This window comes from Leptinotarsa decemlineata, unplaced genomic scaffold, assembly GCF_025532065.1.
Source record: "Leptinotarsa decemlineata unplaced genomic scaffold, Ldec_3_MD MMD2_tig00026354_RagTag_RagTag, whole genome shotgun sequence".
NCBI lineage: Eukaryota > Metazoa > Arthropoda > Insecta > Coleoptera > Chrysomelidae > Leptinotarsa > Leptinotarsa decemlineata.
This window is the reverse complement of record NW_027412702.1, coordinates 1,991,844-2,014,901: the sequence shown is the minus strand read 5'-3', so window position 1 is coordinate 2,014,901 and position 23,058 is coordinate 1,991,844. Positions and strand designations below refer to the sequence as shown.

General features: G+C 34.8%; 1 protein-coding gene across 1 annotated transcript in view; it reads left to right on the top strand.

Annotated features, from left to right (window-relative positions):
* The first annotated feature begins 2,284 nt into the window (after nt 1–2,284).
* Actbeta (inhibin subunit beta) overlaps nt 2,285–23,058 on the top strand; it is a 162,442-nt gene continuing 141,668 nt past the window's right edge. The window contains exon 1 of the mRNA XM_074184598.1: nt 2,285–3,437. Coding sequence (XP_074040699.1) covers nt 2,930–3,437 — 508 coding nt within the window. The 5' untranslated portion in view covers nt 2,285–2,929. The remainder of the gene's footprint in view (nt 3,438–23,058) is intronic.

Below are 23,058 nucleotides of genomic sequence, written 5' to 3'. Positions count from 1 at the left end.
TGTTGTTGGGAATGGCAAGCAGTTCATCCTCAATTCTCTGATTGTGAAATCTTTTGCTTTCATTTATCCTAAATTTGCAGCTGTTGCGAGCATCAACAAACCTAGTTCGAATTTCGGCACTGGAATTTTTGTGCCACTGCCGGTAGACGAGATTTTTGGAGGCGACAGCTTGCTCCTAATTTTTGTTAGACCAAAGTTTGCCGTTAGAAGATCGTTTCATTGAAAAAGGAATATATGCATCCATGGATGACAGAATAACTTCCGTGGTATCATAAGTACAAGTTGATGGATCTTTAGAGCTGAAACAAACATCTAGCCACGGGAAATTTCTGAAATGGTCTTGAAGATCCTCTCTTTCAGTTGAACTGTAATGCCAAACTTTGCGCGGCTTACATGGTTCCCCAACATTTATCGGTAATTCACTCAACACTGTAATGAGTTTGTGGTCAGAAGATCCCAATGGAGACCTTACGGTGACTATGTACATTTCTGGATTGGTTATTAGGTATAGATCCAGAAGACTAGCTTATTCTCTATCACGGTCATTAATCCTGATTGGCTCATTTATAATCAGAGTAAGTCCGCTGCTTATTGCAAAAGCCTAAGCTTGGCGACCTTGTTCGTCGTTGATATTTGAAAATTTGAGCCATTCGATATTGTGGACATTGAAGTCAGCTAATTTGAAAATTTCGGCACTAGGATTATTGATTGATTGTGTATCGCTTTGTGGTCTATAAACACAGCATATGAATTTGATGATCTTCTGTGATATTATTTTGAACCACATAATATCAAAGTTTCGGTGTTCCAGCATTTCCTCTCGTTGACAGGAGAGATAGCTTCTGATAAAAAGGGATATTCCAAAATTACTCTGAATAGGGACTGGAAATCATAGCCGATATATAGAAAATTGATGGGGTTTGTTAAAGCACTAACTTTGGTTTCTGTGAGTGTAAGAATATGAGGACTATTCGATTGCAGAAGTTGGTGCACTAGGTAGGTAGGTCTGAAGTGAGTGGGTCTATTCGACCCTCCACCGCAACCCATAAGGGTTTATTGTGGCTCACACCTATTCACACTCGGCCAAATAAACCCAGCTTCTTGACGAAGCTGGTGAGTGGTCTTTCAGGTCAGATGGTGAGAGTACGGATCTGCCGAACTCAAAGAACCTGATTCTGTCCACAGCGGGGCAGGCACAAAGTATATGCTCTGCAGTTTCATCATTTTTCAGACAGAGGCGACACACACTGTCTTCCGACAGTCCAAGTATCTGCATGCAATGATTCAAATGACAGTGACCTGTAAGAAGGCCTCTTAGACATCGTAGTTCATCCCTACTGTAGTCCAACAACTGTTTGGTGCACTAAGTTTATATTTGAGTTGAGTCCTCTGATGTTGCAGAAATCGATGTTGAAGTTGCTAGTGGGCCTCTTAGCAACTGTAGTTGCCATACTATTACCCTGTGGACTGATGCTAGGAAGACCCTGCTGACCGTCAATGATAGTGGTTTTCGAATAACTTCTGCATGATAATGCCCTTGAATCAGCCCCCATTCGGAGATCCGATTGGATAGCTATTTTACTTCCGGAAATCAATTTTGAAGGAATTACTGTGTTAGCGAAACATGTCGTGATATATTTTTCAAATAAAGTTTGTGGAGATCAAATGGTGAGATGTAGTTTTTGAAGTTATGAACATGATTTTTTATGTATTTTGTTACGAGGTTTGAGCTCGATATATATTTTTTCAACTCGTTTTTGAATGTAATATAATTCCGTGAAGTTTTCAGGTTGTCAGATGTCTGTTATATAACCTGAGACTAAGAAAATTGTGACTTTTCTCCTCTACGATTGAATTCATGCAGATCGTTTGGAAATTATCAAATTTATTTCTAGTATGGTATTCATGTTCAGTTTTAGGAAGAATTAGTTTGTATTTATGTTTTCGTAAGCTCGAATAATGAAACAAAATTGTACTGAATCGAAAACTCCAGCTCCTTACTGTTTTCTGTGAATAATTTTTAGTAGCTATACATTCAGCCGGTCTCCATGCCAATATTCCATATGATTCATGTGAATGACGTAGCTTAATTGCTAATAAAATGTCATAACTGTGTAAAGTATATTTCCTTTTGCAGCACATGGAGTATCATACAAATCATTGGTATGTGAATGGCCAAATAATATTTTTTGTACACAGTTATTTTTGGAGAACCCAATAACCTTCAAAAATAATATTGAATTCAGTGGATCCTATAAAAAAAAATAAGCCGCATCTGAATGACAAATTAAGATAATTTCGACATATTTCAAATTTTTTCATCAGAGAACTACCAATGAAACTCAATATCAATAAGCAATTATTACACGGTCTGCACAATCGACATTTCGAAAAAGGTCCATTTAGGAATCAAGAGACTTACGACAAGCGAGCAATAATGTATCTGACACATGCAAGTGAGTCTAGCAGGCTATGGAAGCATGGAGTAGTCAGTTGCCATCCGAACGCCGCATTGGTAACAAATGATCGCGAGACGCGCGCCAACTAAACACACGGGAAACATCTCTCACAAGATTGATTTCGAAATTTTTTTGATTACACATAATGAATAGTAATTTGTGTTTCATATACAATGATTGATGGTGATTATTGATGAAAATAATCGAATGTAAAAGACTGATTGAGTGGAGCTGTGAAATTAGTGCCCAAATAGGAAAACATGTGCAATAAAGTACATTTTGGAATTCTGAATTTTACTAGAGGAGAGGAGAAGAAGAATTTTGACTGCAACGAGCGGTAAAAATCCGTGAAAATGTCAGAGGAAGACAAGCAATGTGAAATATTAGATAGAAAATATAGCAATTCAAGATAATAGGAAATTTAGTAAAAATTAAACATAACCGTCCAAAAAATCCGAATAAGCAGAAACATGACTGTTTTCAAAAATTACTACAACCGAAAATTTCATTGGACCTTCTCTATGTCCTGCTTGTACCTTCTCTGTAGTACCATTACCTGCATCATAGTGAACGCTGAGCGACTGAGGCACCACCATTTAAAAATAGGGGAAGAAAGTAGTTCGCGTATAGAAAATTCCCGCTCAGACGATAGTTCAAAAAACACTTTAATAAGTTGTCCAAATTGCCTTTACGAGAACGAGTTCGACAGGGAGAAGTCAGAAACTGACAAACTTAGATTAGAAGCCATCAAAAGACAAATTTTACAAAAGTTAGGTTTGAGGCACAAGCCAAATGTGACACATAGTCTTCCGAGAGAGATTGTTTTGGAAACTTTATACAGGACCGAGGACGATGATAGTGATTTTTCGAATGGTAGACCGGAAATGTCATCCACAACTAGGAGAAATATTATGGAGACTGTTGAAGTTGACGATTTCTACGGGAAAACCTCAGAGATTATTTCGTTCGCTGAAGAAGGTAAGTGATGAAATTTCTTTCCAAATTGAAAGTTTGGTTGTGATTTTTATGTTGGTTTCTATATATTATATTGACTGGAAAATGAGCTGATAATCGAGTAGCACTGGATGATTTTGAGAAAATTGTTTTGTACCTATCAAAATGGTGGTGAAAAATATTGTTCCTTCGAATATATTTTTCCGAAGTATTCCAGACAGTGAAAATACATGGAAGTTTCCATATTGTTGGAATATTTTATATAATTCAGTTTGTATTCGTTATATTCCACATAAATCAATTTTGCTGCCAATTATTGAATTTCTCTACACAGTTAAATGAAAAATCAATCTTAAATAATTAGTGTGCCAAAAAAAGATATAAAATCGATCGAAAAATTATTGAAGATTAGAAATTATTCAGTTCAGCAGCATAGAAAAACAAGTTCATTCTATATTGAGAAAAACATAACTGATACAAATGCATATACTGAAAATTCTATAATTCGACAATTGTTGTAATTGAGAAAAATTAATTTTCCTCAATACCATTATGAAAATACAAAAATTTTGCAACAGACATTGACAACAATTTGACCACAATCGGTTTTCCTAACATAAAGTTTTTTTCATTCAGATTACCCAAAAAGATTTTCATCCCCTAGAAATCCCTTGACATTCCCTTGAAATTCAATTTATTGGATGCTATTGATTTTTAAGTAAATTAACGATTGCGTTATAAATTTTGAAGTAATTTATTGACAAAGAATCGTTATTGTATCCAGAACGGAATTTCTAACTGTAATTTTGCTATTTTTTGGTACAATATGTAAATTATCACAGTGTGCAGAAGAATTTCGACAATATTAATACAATGGTCCATTTACTGATTTCGGGTAATTGCTGTCTCTGAAATGACAGTAACCAACATTCATTTCGTGAGGTTCATACCCAACATCCACAGAAAATTAACGTCTGGTGTGGACATAATAGAAAATCATGTTATTTTAATTCACAGGAATTCAACGGGTGAAGACTAGGTACCTAATTATGCTTCAAGCTGTGGTTGACCCTGTGATAACAGAAATGAACAAAATTACAATGTTAATCGTCTTCTTGTCCAATAAGATGAAGCACCTTCTTACCATGTGGCAGTTGTTAGATACTTTCAAAATAACCGGTTATCAGGACGGTAGATTGAAAGCAGACGCCCAAATGAATGGCCTGCTAGGTCACCCGACTTATCGCCATCGAACAATTTTTTGGGCTCTCTTGAATTCTACTCAGAAACCAATGTATTTTATTTGAGTTCGCAATAAAATTGTTTCAATGATTCGAAAGAAAATATACGACTACGGCGTTCAACACCATTTTCGAATTGATTGAAGAAGTGAAATTCAACAACTAAGGTGTTATTCCAAACGCAATTTTGTTTTCTTTCGAACGAATTATTATTGGATCCTTCTTTCTATTAAAGACTCAAGGGTTGCAGCCCAAGCCCCAATTAGGGTATCATTTTAAATAAAAGTTTGCATTCCTCAAAACTAAACATTACGCGACCCTCTTCTTATTGAAAATTCAGGGGTTGCGGTACAACCGCCTCTACGGATAGAAAATATAGGATTGAGAAAAAGCGGAAACATCTCCCCTCTATCCCCTCTAAACTGAAATCGACACGTCCGAGCAGTTTTTCATTGAAATTCACTAGGGCCATAAAAGCTCGGTGGAAACTTTTAGTTGGACTACTCTGTATAATGTTGGTGAATTCCTGCTTCTTTCATTAAAAATAAAATCAATGGCGGAAGATGAAGACCACAGTGGTGAGTTAATTATTTTTACGACTCGCGAAGGAATATATTTTTCATAATTTTTTTATGACTGCGAATGCTGTTATATTGATTCGAAGCTAGTGACTGCTGGTACATGAAGTAGTTTCAACATAAATTGATGGATGCAGCCATTACTAGGTGGTGGAAAATCATCATGAAATATAAGAATTGAAACTTCTTATGTTTATATACCATTTGCATTTATGAATAACGTTACTGCAGTTTCGTCCTACAAGGACATTTTCAGAATAATACAATAAATACAATACAATACACTAAACGACATTGTATACGTTTGGAAAGAAGTTTCAATTCTCACGGTCCATGATATTCTCAACATTATACAAGTTTGGCAAAATTATTATCAACAACCCCAAAAATTGACTCTCCACTAGTAGAGAGGTCTTGGAACGCACACTTCTAACACACTTCAATATTCATCTATGAAGGTGAACAACCACGTGACTCCAGCAAATTCTCTAGAGCCATTGATGAGTCCGCTGAATCAATAATTATAGAATGTTCAATGTTTCTACGCTTTCTATACAGAATATTCAAAAAATTATAAATGAAACAACTATCACATTTTGCATATAGAACAATATCAAAAACAGAATATATTATCGACATCAATATAATTGACGTGTTCTAAAACTATGATATCAAATACAAAAATAGATGATATTTGAGTCTTTTGAAACAGTCCAAAAGTGTGTCATCTGGTTTCATTATATATCATTTGATTTCGTTTTTATACAATTCATAATCATATTTCAATATGTACAGTCCCCATAAACATAAATAAATGTCTTTCAATACATTGATGGATGTGGCCGTTACTACGTGGTAGGAAATCATAATGAAGGAAAGATAAATTGAACTTTCTATGTTTTTTGCCACTTTCATTTGTAACTAACGTTACTGCAGTTTCGTCCTATACGGACATTTTCGAACTTATACGATAAACAATATACAATAAAATTGTATAAGTTTAAAAGTGTCCGTATAGGATGAAACTGCAGTAACGATAGTTACAAATAGAAGTGGTGAAAAATATAGAATGTTTAATTTACCTTTTCTTCATAAATGTCTTTTAGACTATTACAGTTGGAACAAAATTACACTCTTCATTATTCATTTTTGTCACAGTGGGGGAAAACTTTATTCTCTATTCAGCTCAAGTTGGAGCGTTTGCAGCAACAATACATTCCAACAACTGCACTGAAGAATTCAAACTGAAATATGATACTGAATTTGTTGTTCAGATTTAATGAATGAATGTGGAACCTGAGAATTTCAGAGTCAGTTTCATAATTATGTGCGATCTGGACAATGTTTTTAGTCCCTCGAATATCTATCAGAGATTGAATTTTTGTATACTACAATTACGAATTGAACTTCATCACATGGAACATAATATAATATGAATCAGATAGACGTTTTTGAACTGAAGTATTTCATAAGATTCCTGAACCAACGGTTAAAAAAGTATGAAAATAAATGGTGAATTCCTTTGAATTACGAGAAAACGAAACTTTCTCCAGAAGATATTATAGAAACAAGAAGGCAGTAGGTATGAATTTAATGTGATACTTTTATTTTGTTCACCAGTAATGGTCGTTAAACTGGAGGATTTTATATGGAAAACTGGTATACTCTTGGTATACTCTCAGTATACCAACTCCTGAATCTATAATCACCAAGTACAGTGAAGAAGTGATTGTGATAAATAGCATAACTCCAATCCATTACATAATGGAAAACAACATTTCAAAATTTCATTTTATAATTTTAATTAGGTGTGACTCTTACTTGTTAGGTGCATTTTCAATTTGTTGTTGAAAAATGTTATTAGTAATGAAGGAAAACATTGTGTACCTATATCTGATCTTAGCGACCATATAAAAAAACGGTTAACTTAAAGATTTGCTGGGATTATTGACACAATTGTTTCGGGGTTCACATCGAACATCAATTCTTGATCAGGTAAACTGGAAAATAATCTCATGAGAACCCATGAAAAATCTACTAATGACATATACCTAGAATATCAGGATAGTATTGAGAAACAACCTCATTTATTTCTATTCCTGTCTTATTTCAAATGCATTTTCCCACTATACCTGCTGCATGATATTATAATAGATTCCTGAATGCGTTAGAGTGGAATTTAATAGTGTAGATCAGGGTCTCCAAACTACGGCCCGCGGGCCAAATCCGGCCCGCCAGTGTCATCAATCCGGCCCGCCAGTGTCATCAATCCGGCCCGCGACAGCCAATGATTTACTGTCATCAATCTGGCCCGCGACAGCCAATGATTACCTAATTGTTGTTACTATTGCTGTGATAAGTTGAAGAAGAAAACACAGAATGATAATTACTCGTTTTTATTTACTTGCAAGGTAAAACTTAACGACAGAAATGATGACAAAGAAAACTTAATTTAAGTTTAGGCATATTAATAACTAACAAATAATTGAAATGAATCACAGTAAAACAAAAACACTAATGAGATTTATGTAATTGTGATTTTCCACCGACAATACTTTGTAGTTGTGGATCAATTTTACTTGTACCAATTATCAAAAGAGTTTTAAGATGCTCATCGGTTAATCGAGATCTGTAAACATTCTTTGTGTACTTCATCTTGAAAAACGTTTTCTCACACAAGTAAGTAGTACCAAAAACAGAAAACAACCCACGAGCAAATTTATGCAAATTATCAAATTGTTCCAGTGGAAAACTCTTATAAAATTCCAAGAAACATGAATTTTGATATTTGTTCTTAAGCATATCACTGCACCGTAAATCAATAATTTCCATTTGGACGTCCGGAGCCAGGGTTTCAATGTCAGAATCAAAAGGATTTCGAAAAAGCTCAATTTCATTCGCAATGACATCAAAATCTGAAAAACGAGTATCAAAATTTATCTTCAAAGCACTCAAAGTTTCGATTGCAAAATTGACGGGAAATTCAGTCTCTGTAGTGTGGCTGAATATTTCACATGTTTCAAAATGTGTGAAACATTTTTTACGTAATTGCGATTGAAATCCTTCTGCCTGAAGGATTTGATATTGTGCATAAATCAGGGAGAAGCTGATTTTCTCCATGCAATCTCAAATTCAGTTAATTCATATGATTTGTCAAATCGACATAGAAGGCTAACTTCCACATCTATTCGCTATTTTCTAAATCGGAAAAGGGCGCTGCTTCTCATTTAAAAAAATTTCGATCTCTGCTCGAAGTTCAAAAAAGCGCTTGAAGACTTTTCCGCAACTAAGCCATTCCTACGCCATACGGCAGTATGATATGGTAAATCATTTTCTCTAATTTGTTGAATAAACTCGCGGAATTGTCGGTGATTCTGCCCAGTGGAGCTGATGAAGTTAACAACTGATATGACTGGTTTTAGAACTTCAGACATATCCAAACATTTTCCGCACAAGGACTGTTGATGAATGATACATCATTTTCTACAGCCTTTGACACAAGTGCAATCACTCCTCCTCCATCAGTTGTTATATATTTCAAATTTCTCCATCGAAGGTTCTTTTTATTAATGGCATTTTTAACTCCCTTAAAAATATCTGCCCCAGTTGTCGTGCCGTGAATACTATCAATATCAAGAAGTTCTTCATACACTTCATAGCTTTTATCTACTCCGCGAATAAAAATCAACACCTGAGTAGTATCTGACACATCCGTTGACTCATCCAATGCTAGAGAAAACCACCCATGATGTCCATTTTTGTCAGACAGTGGAGATGATATATTTTCTGCGAGCCACGGTGTTTGCTGACAAACTGACACTTAAATAAATTTACCTTTTCGGGGCATATTTCTTCGGCTACTGCAATCAAGCATTCTTTTATCATTTCTCCATCGGTGAATGGTTTGCCACGTTTTCCGATTTCAAGAGCCACACGAAAGCTGGCGCGAGTTGCAGACTCTTGTTCAGTATTCACTTTGGTACACAAAGATTGCTGCGATTTGAGTCCGCGTTTCAAAGCTTCAAATTTTTCCTTCCGCACACTTCCTGTATACTTGGAGTAACTTTGAAGAGGTTTCGATTCGTAGTGTCGTTTAATGTTATAGTCTTTGAGAACAGCTATGGTTTCATTACAAATTGAACATAGGGCCTTATTACTGGACTCCATCACAAAATACTGAAAGTTCCATTTTTCTTGAAACGTTCTGCATTCACTGTCGATTTTTCGCTTCTTTTCCACACTAACAAATCACACATAAAAACAATAAGTCAAATCAAAATACTTTTATTGACGGGTGTTACTTTATTTCACAATAGACAGTTTCGCTTCCTTCGCCTTTCCTACGCAGACTAACTCGCAGTTGCGCCGCTAGCCTTTTTATATGCAATTATTACAGTCATCTCGAAGTGATCGGAATACACTAACTAGAACCAGAACCTTCTCGAAACAACGCGGTAATTCCAAATATTTAATTACGCCTAATGCCACCTAGCGGGTAGCTGCAAAAGATAGTACATAGTACCACTACTCGCCACTAGACGAGTAAGTGGTCGTTAAGTGTCATAATACACAATAATAATTGAAATGCAAAAAAACGTAAGTTTGCTTGGTTCACGTACTTTGCGACTATCCTAGTCTAGAAATATAGTTAAGGGCAGAAATTGGCCCTTGGAACAAACTGAAAAAATTATTGTGGCCCGAAGGCTTCAAAGTTTGGAGACCCCTGGTGTAGATGATCAAATTGTCGATTTTGTTTTTTTTATATAACAATTATTTGTAATTTAGTAAAGGAAAGATGAAAAAACATGCAGTTAAAATTTTACTGTATTTCGACTATATTGTAGAAAATCTGATAGTGATCCAAATTTGAAGGGAAATAATTGCTCGGAATTCAATTTTGCTAAGGAATGAAATTGCAATTACAGATTGAATATTGGAAAACAAGATTCTATATATTAAATGGTCTATTGGATGATGTACCTCAGAGAAAGGAAAAGTCTGTTTGACCAATAATTTTAGGATAATGTGAAAAATTCCTTCAATATTAAATGCTTCAAATATCTTCTTCATTACTGCGACTCGTAAAAATCGGAAGATCGTACCTTTACAACAGTTTGTGAAAACCTTGGAGTAGAATTGTAGATTAAATGGTGAAAAACAATTTCCTCTTATAATTGTTCTAATATCCATTTTTTTCCAATGACGAAACACAAGCACTACAGGAAAATCCTTGAGACGCTCTAAGAGCGGTGCCTGTGCGAAAGTAGTGATTCATATTAGATTTAAATCGCTGGAGATTAAATCCATTTCGAAAAAAGTTATCAGGAAGTTTATTCCACATAAACGCGGTTGTCCACATGAGAGAGTTAAGTTCTAGGTGCACTGAGTTGAACTTCGAAACGAATAGTAGCCACAATCCGCCGCTCTCGGTGAAATCGATATGCCAAGTCACTTGAACACTTTCCGTAAAAGTATCTATAGAAGAGAGACAAATCCCCAACCTTTCTACGATGTTCCAGACTATCAAGATTGCAAGTGATGTTCGCGTCTCCAATCAGGCTGATGGGTCTTTTTTAGATGAAATCAATCAGCTTCAGGGTATGCTTAGGAGCGGAGCTCCATACATGAGAACAATACTCCAAGTAAGGTCTGATCTGACTTTTATAAAGCATCAAAAGTTGCCGAGGCGTGCACAGTTTTCTGATTCGGAACACTGTTCCAAGCTTTTGATAAGCAGTCATTGCAATTTCAGCGACATGATTGTAACAAGACATATTGGTGTTCATTTTGACGTCCAATTAACTAATCGAAAGCAGAAAGCGGAATTGATTGCCTTGACATTATAATATCCGATTTTTGGAGAAAACCGATGCCTAGGTTTCACCCCAATTCGAAATCACTTCTAGATCCTCATCAAGATATGCAACTTCCTGCTGCCGATGAGATGTGCATCGCAGTAGATGTTTTAGAATCCAAATGGAATGACAAGACAAGTGTGCTGTCGTCAGCAAAGCAATAAACTGTATTCTTCGTTTTTACCCATACGTGATTGATGTATAATGAAAAGAGGGTCGAAGATAATATGGGATCCTTGAGGAAAACCAGCATTAAGGGTGAAAGTAATCGAGAGATATCCATCGACAGCCACTTGCAGGTAACGTTCTTTCAGGAAGCTGGAGAACCATACATAAAAATGATCCGACAAGCTATAGCATCGAAATTTGACCAGCAAACCCTCATGCCACACCTGGTCAAATATCAAGCGCACCAGCTCTTGACTCTCCATGTTTCTCGATTGCGTTATTCCAAATATGGGTCGCCGGTTGATCCTTGTTTCCGAAAGCCATATTGATGATCGTTCAAGATGTTGAAGCCTTCCAAATATTCAAGGATATGCTGGTTTACGGCTTCCTCCATGATTTTTGATATCACTGATAACAAAGCGAATGGTCTGTAGTTATTTGGTCCAATTTTTGAGATTATGGGAAGGAAATGGATTCATATCGCTGAGGAAGTATGAAAGACATCGACTTTCATCAATAACATTATAAATTTAGATGAGGAATAAAAGTAATTATATTTCTATCATCGATAAATAAATCAAAATATTGAATATAGGCTCTTAACTTTTTTCAAATGCATTCGAATTATTGAATAAAAGAAAGAAATTGTGAATTTTTGCTGACCAGTTTCTCTTTCTGAGTTTAAAATTGAACTTACTGCATACGTACGGAAAAGATTCGTAGAATTTCTATGAATAGAACATTGAAATAGGAAAACTATTGTACATTATGGCGCAGGAGCCAGTGTAAACGTATTATTTAATAGATTGATCGATTCTTGCCAGGGCTTATTCTTGAACAGTCGTTTGTAATGTCATACTCAAATTAGTATAAGTGATATGTTGAATGATGATATATTCGGTAGTTTTGTCGAAATATCACATATGAAATGAAAAACACTTATGGGATGGCACAGTAAAAATTTTTTATTAGATCGTCCTATTGAAGTTTTTGTTATCTTGTCATTATTAATGAATTTGATGACATCATCATTAAAACATACCAGCACATAGGACTATCGGTTTTGAAACATCATAAAGCCAGTGAAATAGTAAATTATAAGTGTGTTCTGTTAATTGTTAGAAAGAAACGTTCAGTTAGTTGTGATCCCAAATATTTTTCAAAATTGGTCCGATGACTGTATCTAGGAGAGATACATACGTTCTGATGATTAATGTGAGTGAAGCATCTCCAAGACTATTCTCTATGTGATAACTTGCCAAATTGTCTGTCTGATAGTACAGAAACATTGCGAGAGATGAAAGTTTCGAGATTTCATTTGAAAGTATTAATTTTCTTATGCCAAATATTAATATTATGGGACCCCTAATGATATGACTGATCAAAAGCGACCATTTTATGAAAGGATACTATTTTCTAGCTTGAAATTCATAAGGAATTCCGTATAGAAGAATATGTGATCAAATTGGCCAATATTTGATAAAAATCAATAATGTATTCAAGTAACACTTCATTGTGAGATTTTCTTTAGACATTTACAGGAGAAAGTCATTCCAAATATTTTTTTGTAAACACCGATGCACATTTTTCACATTTTTCTACTCATTATTATGCCGATAACTACTCATTGCCGAATAAGCGGTTCACCATCTCAGTTACACTGTTTGTTACAACTCCAATCATAGAAAAGAAGGAATTCTTCATAAGTAGTATTATAATGCAATTTTATACAGCGTGACTCGCTGGTAGGTTAGACGTTTCTGGAAAACGCAAAGCATGATTTTTCTGAAAATTCCACCTCTTACATTTTCTGACCTATTCTATCGATCTAAAATATTTTCAGCATTGAGGCGTTGCCACTTCTATCAAAAAGTCTCAGCAATTATATTTTTTCAAATAGAACACTCCATATATTAATACATTTTTGGAATTGCTCTAGTATTTTAATACTTTTTTGTTGGAAATGTCCTATACCTATCTCTATCTGTTTTCGAGATAAAAAATAAATTGTGCTAATTATGGTCCAAAACATAGCCTTAATTGAAATTAAGTACATCAGTACTCTCAATTCATGAAAAGTTGTCATTTTGATGATAGTTTGGACAAACTCGAAATATTCAAATAACTTCAAGAAATCGACTCCATATCATACAGGGCTTGCTAAAATTACTATTATTTCCATTGGGCATAAAAGTAGTCGAAAGTTCATTTTTTCAAATGAAACCTCCTGTATATTACTCGATAAATTGAAAGATGGTGAAAAATGCTTCAAGATGATATACATGTCCCTATATCAAAATCGTCAAGTTTTCTTAATAAAGCAGTTTTTGTGGAAAAATAGTTATTCACGTTTTACCTACAAGTGTTGAAAGTGGCATTTTATTTTATGAGTGGGGTTTATTGCAAAACGAGCGTTAGCAAGTGGATCAAACTCACGAGCAACATGAAATCAATTTTAACAAATATATCATACAAATTTTATGTATAACGTTACTGCTGAAAATAAAAAATATTCGAACACACGATCTTTGGATTACAACTACATACGCCAACTCACGTTATTTCAAGAAGGATTATTGGTTAGTCATGAAGGACTCTCTACAGTTGGACTGAATACTACTTCGTCATCGTCAGTAACTTCACAGGGATTTAATATTACCAATAGCACGAACTTCATGTGTGAACTTTTCTAAATGATTTTTTGGTAGGTGTTCTGATTGAAGTGTTTCTATAGAAGAGATAACAGTTGTACAAAAAATAATTTTTAAACAATTTGATTTCTAGGTAGCCGTGGACATATCAAGCTTATGACAGTTTGGTGACTTATAAGTAATTGATAAATGGTTATTGACGGTGTTTCAAAAAATCGCCAAAAATGAATGCAAATATTGATTATTCAAACGAAGTTCTTATGAAATTATTTATTATACACGGACAGTGTGATCAAATCATTGCCAGAACTTGTAGAAAATTCAACCAAATGTATCCTGAATTAACACCAATGAACGAGAAGGAGTTTGTAAGATTACAAAATAATTTCCTTAACTATGGCTCCATGTTAAAAGCGCCTTCAACATTACCAAAACCTGTTACTTCAAATGAGGACAATACTGTTAACGTTTTGGCATATTTTTATGCATATCCAGAAGCTTCCATTCGCAGTGCAGAAAAAGATTTAGGTGTATCATATGCTTCAGTACAACGAATTTTGAAAAATCACGGAATGCACCCGTATAAATTTACCAAAGTTCAAGCTCTAAAAGCAGAAGACTTCGAACGTAGAATGCATTTTTGTGAATCCCTTTTGATTCATACACAGGAAGATTTTTGTCAAAAATAATTTGGAGCGACTAATCAAAATTTACGAGGGATGGTATTTTCAATGGAAGAAATAAACATTTTTGGGCTGGTCATAATCCTCATGTTACAAAAGAAATGGGTTTTCAAGAAAAATTTGACCTGAATGTTTTCTGTATTTTGAAGAACAATAAAATTAGCTTTTTTATTTATGAAGACACACTTAATGCAGAGAGCCATCTCCAAATATTAAGGACGACTGTAACCAATTTTCTTGAAAATTTGCCTTTAGAGGAATATAGAAATTCGTGGTTTCAACTGGACGGAGCGCCAGCTCATTCCACCCAGAAAGTTGGTTTAGGCGTTCAGGGCCGTGGGATTGGCCACCGAGATCTCCCGATCTCACGCCACTTGACTTTTTTTATGAGGTGTTTTAAAAGAAAGGGTATACAGTACTCCAGTGCCTACCAAAGAAAAATTGCGACGGCGAATAGTGCGAGGTATTGAAGATCTGGATCCCCAGGAAATTGAAAAAGCAACCACAAGTCGCGTACAAAAAAACATTTTGAAGTGTTTAGAATGTAATGGACAACATTTTCAGCATTTATTGTGAAAATGTGATATTTTATTTACAATTTTGTTATTTTGAATCATCCTATTCTGTTATTGTCTGTACTTTCACATGTTTTAGCCCACAAAATCTTACTTTTTACCTAGAAATGACTGATTTTTGGTACAGTTGTTTCCTGGAAACTTTTAGCCATAGTTAAGGAAATTATTTTGTAACCTTACAAACTTCCTCTCGTTCATTGGTGTTAATTCAGGATACATTTGGTTGAATTTTTTACACGTTCTGACAATGATTTGATCACTTTGTTCATGTGTATAATAAATAATTTCATGAGAACTTCGTTTGAATAATCGATATTTGCATTCATTTTCGAAGATAATTCGAAACACAGACGATAACTCTTTGTGAATTACTTATAAAAGTAACCGAACTGCTATAAGCTTGATAATTCCACTGCTACCTAAATCCAAATACAAAAAAAAATAATGTTTCTAGAAGAAGCGACTTTATTGAGAAAACTTGACGATTTAGGTATAGGGACATGATATATCATCTTAAAACATTTTTCACCGTCTTTCAATTTACCGAGTAATAAGGGGGTTTCATTTGAAAAAATGAACTTTTGACTACTTTTATGCACAATGGAAATAATAGTAATTTTAGCACGCCCTGTATGATATGGAGTCGATTTCTTGGTGCTATTTGAATATTTCAAGTTTGTACAAACTATCTTCAGAATATCAACTTTTCATGAATTGAGAGTGTCGATGTATTAATTTCAATTAAGGCTATGTTTTGGACCATATTTAGCACAATTTATTTTTTATCTCGAAAACAGATAGAGATAGGTTCAGAACATTATCAATGAAAAAGTATTAAAATACCAGAGCGATTCCAAAAATGTATTAATATACGGGGTGTTCTATTTAAAAAAATGAAGTTGCTAGGAAGTGATGGAAGTGGCAACGCCGCAATGCTGAAAATATTTTAGATCGATAGAACAGGTAAGGAAATGTGAGATATGAAATTTTCAGAAAAATCATGCGTCGCGTTTTCCAGAAACGTCTAACCTACCGTCGATCGTGAGTCACGCTGTATATTTCGACTTTTACAAGTGTACACATTTTTTCAGTTATACGTCATAATTTCAACTGACTATTGATAAAAGAACAATAGGTAACCAAAGTCAATCAATAAATTTCTTGGTGAGTGGAGAAAAATTCACAGATATATTAAAGACTCCTAAGGCTATGGAAAAATAAGAGCACATCATCACTCAAGTTATAGAGGCATGCGATGCTAAGCTTTTCAGCTAAAGTAAGTTGGGACGGTAGCCTGGTGGGTAGACGTGGGTGGTTTGTTTCACTCAGTCTATCCACCGCTGTGTGATTCGGTGCTTCGAACCTCAAGGCCGAACGATCGATTGTCACTTCCCATCGTCTAACCCGTGTTAGGAATCACACGTAAAAAGGTAAGGCCTCGTTAGTCCATAGCTCGCACAAGTTTCGACTTTTGAGAGTTGCCGTTGGCGACAGCTGATTAACAGATTCTTTAACATATAGTTTATGATCAAATTGAGCGTTTGCAAACGCAAATAACGTTATTACACGGTCGAATTCAAACAATTACTGCATGAAAAAATTGACGAAAATTTATGCACTCATGATGTATTTTTTTACGTATCGATATACGATATACAGGGTGTAACTGAATAAGTGTAAAACATTTGAGGAGGTGATTCCTTATCGAAAAAAAGATAGGATCTTTCATATGAAGAAACTTCATTATAGCATCCCTTGTTGAGATACAGCCCCTTGAAGGGGGTACATAAAATTTGTATTACAATTTTTTTCAAAAGCACTGAAAAAGTTACAATATTGAAATTAACCTGACGTTTTGTACTACCAAAAAGATACTTGGCCAGTGATTTATTTGGTTTTCGCCATGGTTGTAAGGGGTGGAAAACGCAACCCGTTAAATTTATTTCCAATGTAACTTTTTGTCTTATTAATTATTAAACATTTAAAAATTCATTTTCGATAGCCTGTTTCATCCTAAACAAAAAATGTCTCTTGAGTTTTTTGCCCAAAATAAACCAGTTTGCAGCAAAAAATTATTATACAAACAACTATTTTGTAGTTAGTACCTGCATTAAACGATTAAAAGGTAATAAACAAAACTAATTTATTATTAACAAAACACACAATATGTAGAAATCATAGTAAATGTTCAATATGTCTACCTTTAGACATTACGCATGCGTCTAGACGTCGGCGCATTGAGCCACGTATTCGCTCAAATATTCCTGGAGTCCCTCTGATTACCCTGCATGCGGTTTCTTAAGTACTCTACATTGCAAACAGAAGTACGATAAACCAAATGCTGTAAATGACCCCAAATAGAGAAATCGAGAGGATTGAGATCCGGGGATCGAGCGTGCCAGTTCTGTTGTCCTCCTCGACCTATCCACTGATTTGCATATGTTTCAGTTAAATACTGACGTGCTTCTTTCTCCAGCAGTACTGGATGCACTTCTTTTGAAAATTGAACGTATCCCCAATAACTCCGAGCCACACGTTAAGAGAAACTGTTCTTGATGGTTAGTTTCGACAATAGCGTGAGGTTTTTATCAGCCCATATGTGGTAAATATGAAAATTAATAATCTTGTCCTGAGAAAAACTACATTCGTCTGTGAACTCTATCGTCTTCTAATCATTTCCAGCATCCAATTGCAAAATTCAAGACGGTTCGGAAAGTCTCGCGGTAACAGTGTCTGTACTCGTTGCAGATGGTAAGGGTATAAGAGTTGTTCCTTTAAAATACCGTCATATGATCAACATTTAGCTGGAAAGCTATATTTCTAGTACTGGAAGTAGGTTGTTGTCTTCAAGTTGTGGTGTTCGTACTTCTCGATGGCGACCACAATCCTGCGTTCTTTTGTCGAATGAACCATATTCTCGTAATCGTTGATGAAGTCGAGCAAATATTCTACGTGAAGGATGCTGCCGTTGAGGATATATTTCAGCATATCTTCTAGAAGCTTCTAACCCATTCCCCTGCGACAGACCGTAAACGTAATGCATATCAGCCATTTCCTCATTTGTGTATGCCATTTTAATAACAAGTGAATTATCAAAGTAACAAATTAAGAACAGAACAACAACACACAATTGATATTAATTCAATTTCGAAAATTCACAAACCGACAGCGTCATACCAATTTAATTGTCACTATCGCTAATAGCGACCTACTAGATAGATTATGACGATGTATCTCTGTAGTTGTTCCTAAAATAATTTTTTGCTGCGAACTGGTTTATTTTTGGCAAAAACCTAAAAGACATTTTTTGTTTAGAATGAAATAGGCTATCGTAAATAAATTTTTGAATGGTAAGCAAATATTAAGAAAAAAAGTTACATTGGAAATAAATTTCAGGGGTTGCGTTTTCCACCCCTTACAACCATGGGGTAAACCAAATAAATTTCTGGCTGAGTGTCTTTTTGGTAGTACAAAACGTCAGGTTAATTTCAATATTGTAACTGAAAAAAATTGTTATACAAATTTCATGTACCCCCTTTAAGGGGCTATATTGTAACAAGGGATGCTCCAATGAAATTTCTGTATATGAAAGATTCTATCTTTCTTTCGATGAAGAATTACCTCCTTAAATGTTTCACGCCTATTTAGTTACACCCTGTATTTCTTGATATTTATCATAACAATATGGAAGGAGGTATTTTGGGGCCGTCATTTTTTCTTCTAAATGTGAACGATTTGCCGAGATTACGATGATCTATTTGGAGTGGACTGTTGAAAAAGTAAGGTGAATGTTCAAAATTTGCGAGCTACGTACATTCGATTAGCAATTTTTTTCATGTTGGTACAGTCACGTCGAACATATATTTACAGTTTCAGCTGTTAAGCGTATTTAGTTTGTTGGTGAGAGGCATAAAAATTAGAAGTATTTGCGTGTTGTGTAGAAAATGGAGTTGAATGTTCAAAAACATTTGAAATGTTGACAGTGGCATACGGTGATTGTACTCTCAGTGAAGAAATGTTGACAAGTGGTACTAAGCTCGACTAAGCCCATTGTCCCAAAAAGGAGCTGCATGCACCCATGAATTGATTAACGTAACCCGTCTCTTTACCCTCTAGAGAAACACTGCCCCTAAGAGGCCAACGCCAATGGAGGTGATGACTCACTAGCCTCCAACCGCGAGTGGGCACTTCACCTCCCCCCTAAAACTCATGTTAGGAAAGTTCCTTGTCCAACGTTTGATGAGTAACCTTCGAGGACTCTTTCGAGCACCCTCTAGCACACATCTTATTTCGAAGACGTCGCGCTCATTACCCGTGTAGGTGTGAAATAGGGCGGTTCGCCAACAACTTTTGGGTGTACGCCGGGCGGTCTGCACCGTATACCCTTATGTTACCCCAAGGAGCAGTCATGTTAGGAAAGCAACCTTTCCAACGTTGGATGAGTAACCGTTGAGGGTTCTTGCGATACACCTCTCCCACACATTCAGCTTGAAACCGGCCAACGCCTGTTGGGTAGGTAACCGATAATTTTATTGGGTGAGTGACGTGTGGTCTGTTCCGGGAGCCTGTTAATTACCCTCAAAAGAGTGACAGTGACTCCCCCGCAACTCACCCCAAGTGGTACAAGCTTTTCACAGAAGTTCTAGAAAATGTGAAAGATGATCCTCGAGCTGGTCGCGCAGCACATCAACAACCGATGAAAATGTTGAGGAAGTGAAGAAATTATTATAGAGATTCGTTGAATTACTATTAGAGAAGTTGCCGAGGATGTTGGCATATCGCTTGACTCATGCCATGGAATTTTTTTGAAAATTTTGGGCATGAAGCTTGTGGCAGCAAAGTTCGTTCCAGATCTGCTGCTCAGGAATGGTTGAATGACTTCAACGGCGATCCGTGTTTGATTATTAAAAGGGTCATAACTGCAGACGAATCATGTATATATACACAGTAAAAACAAAAATCTCACTGTGAAGAACATTATCTCGATTTAAAGAAATCTTAGTCTCCTATATTCATAAAGAAATATTTTTATAAACTGAGAAATATATTCTCTCGAATTGAATTTGAATCATTAATTCAAATGGACTGAATAAACGCTTCTTTCAAGTAAAAAAAAATATATTACCAAGATTGTGCATACTTTTCAATAGAAATAATCACATTAGTTCAAGAGAAGTGAGTATGCATTCTTTAGTGTGAGTAAAATTAATTTCGAAGCAAAACTTTTTTGGGTTTTGAAAGAATGATTTGTTAACTTGGAACACTATTTAAATATCTCCGTAGGAGAAATTAATTATTTTCCTTTGAAGAGAAGCATTTTTCATTTCAACACTTTTATTTGTATAAATCAAATAAACTCATTTACTTCATCAAATATGAACTTATGCTACTGTTTATAAACTGTTCCTCTCATACGGATGTTTCTAGTTACTTGAATCCAAAGTATCTCGTCTGTAATATGAACAGCTATTAGTGGTAAGAGAAGAAATTAAATAATACATTATATATTATGATTGGTTTATTTGAAGCAATGGCAAATCATGCATATTATCCTGAAAAAACAAACCGTAATAGAAAACTAAATTTTCTTTGCTAACTTTTGCTCAAATGTCATATTCCAACCGCACACTATTGAGAGATCATACAGTTATACAAATAACATTATAAAAATATTCAATCCAAAAACATATATAAAAAAAATTACATATTCCTAACAAATTGCAAATTAACAAATAAAATAAAATCGAAGCCTATAAACAACATTACAAGTCAGACAAGAAAATGAATTAATTTATTAGTTATTTTACACAAATAAATTTTTTAATACTGGATGCCATTCTGGTAAACAATATTGAAAAAATCACTATCTTCTACCAAGTTCTGCATTCTGCTTGTGTTTATCCACAATTGGCGGAACATCACTTGGATTCTGAAACGAAAGAAGAAATCAGCACATCATCGTTATAGTCACTATTTCAAATACCCTGAAAGGTAAAAATATGAAAACACTTAATCAAAAAAAAATAATTTTTTAAATTCCTTTGAAGTGAGCAGAAGTCTTTATAGAAAAATTGCTCTTCAAAATAATCATTTTTGAACCGTTCTAGGAATTCAAAGTGTTGTGTGAGTATCATTAGAGGATCTTAGAGGATCAATGAGAAATATTGAATGTTTCTTTTGAAAAATTTAACTCATGATCATACAAAATTTAAAAGAAATATTTTAAATAACTTCAAGCTGAGTGTACCTCTCTCGTTCAATAAAAAATAAATTCGGTCTAAGAGAAAATCAAATTTCATTTAAAGAAAATGCACTTATTTAAAACAAGGTAAAAGATATGTTCAAAACAAGAGATTGGCGAATTTGAATCAACGTGGAGGATTTTCCAGTTCAAATTAATATACACTTGCAGAGGTCGGCAAATGTAATAATGCATGTGTGAAACATTGATATGATTTTCGCAAAGTGAGGGGAAAATTAAGAGTTGCTGTCAAAGTTTACCACTTTATTTGCGGTACTAGGTACACAACGCAGTATTTACTGATATAGCGGAGTTTTTTTCACAAGTAACCCATAAACCTCAATTTTATCCAATTATACTACTTACCCATGAAATGATTTCCAACTGTGTAAGACCCCAGTCTTGTGAAATCTGTCATAACACTAAATTTAAATTATTTTCAATAATATCTATTTTCAAATAAAACAGTTTTTTTCAAAATGAAATAGTTCTTTGAAAAAATCCTGTTCATTTTATACAAAATTCCTGTTATCTTCAGTCGATCATAATATAGTTTTGTATATGGATTCACAAAACTCTTGTTATAAACGAATTCAGTTATTTGAAGGGAAACAGTTTTGAATTCAAACAAACAATATTTTTTTAGATCAAGTTGATATTGCTCTCCATTCGAAACAGTTTATTTTTCTCTTTAAATAGGTGGTAGATTTTGAGATGATATTATACTTTCTTGGTTCAAAATAGTTCATCTTCGCAATAATATAATCAAACGAATGATGTCGTTGAAAGGCCAAGAAATTTGATTTCTTCGTTAAAAAAAGTGTGATTCTCTTGTGGAACATGGCGCTGTTGGCATGAAGTAATAATTTCTCCAACAGAGATAAAAATTTCAAAGCAACCTATGATCTTCTTTAAAAGAAATACTTTTTACTGTGTAGTTATGACACCAAAACTACAATCGTCAATGGAAGAGCCCAGGAGAGCCATTGTTTTCTTCATTTACCGTGCCGTTGTGTCACATGGTCGAACGGTTAATAAGGAACACGAATAAAACATCGGGTATTCTGGAAAAACAATTCATGGCTTTTGCATCACGATGATGCACCTGATCACTCGTCTTTGCTTGTCATAATTTTTTGACCAGAAATAACACCGTAATCATGCGGCAGCTACCGTATTGACCAGATATGACAACCTGCGACTTTTTCTTGTCTCCAAGATTGAAGAGACTCATGGAAGTACGGCGTTTTGCGACGATTGATGAGATGAAAATCGACTCGCTGTGAGTTTCTCAAGGATATACCAAAAAGTGCCTATCAGAGTTGTTTCGAAGATTAGAAAAAATGGTGGCAAAATCGTGTTATATCTGGAGACGACTACTAGAAATTGATGAACGAATGAATATTTTTTGAGAAAAATCGAAATTTCCCTAATTTTTTTAACAGGCAGCGTATATGCCGATGACACTAGCATGGCACTAGCAGCTGTGACGCGAAAACGAGTAGAAGTGAATTTTACGATATCGTTACTCAATGAGTGGTGTAGATATGGAAAATATCATGAAAGATATTTGTTTATATGTAAAGAGGTTTGATCTAGCTTTCTTTCAGATCGATATAAGTGAAAGAATTGTTGTTATATATAACCACACAC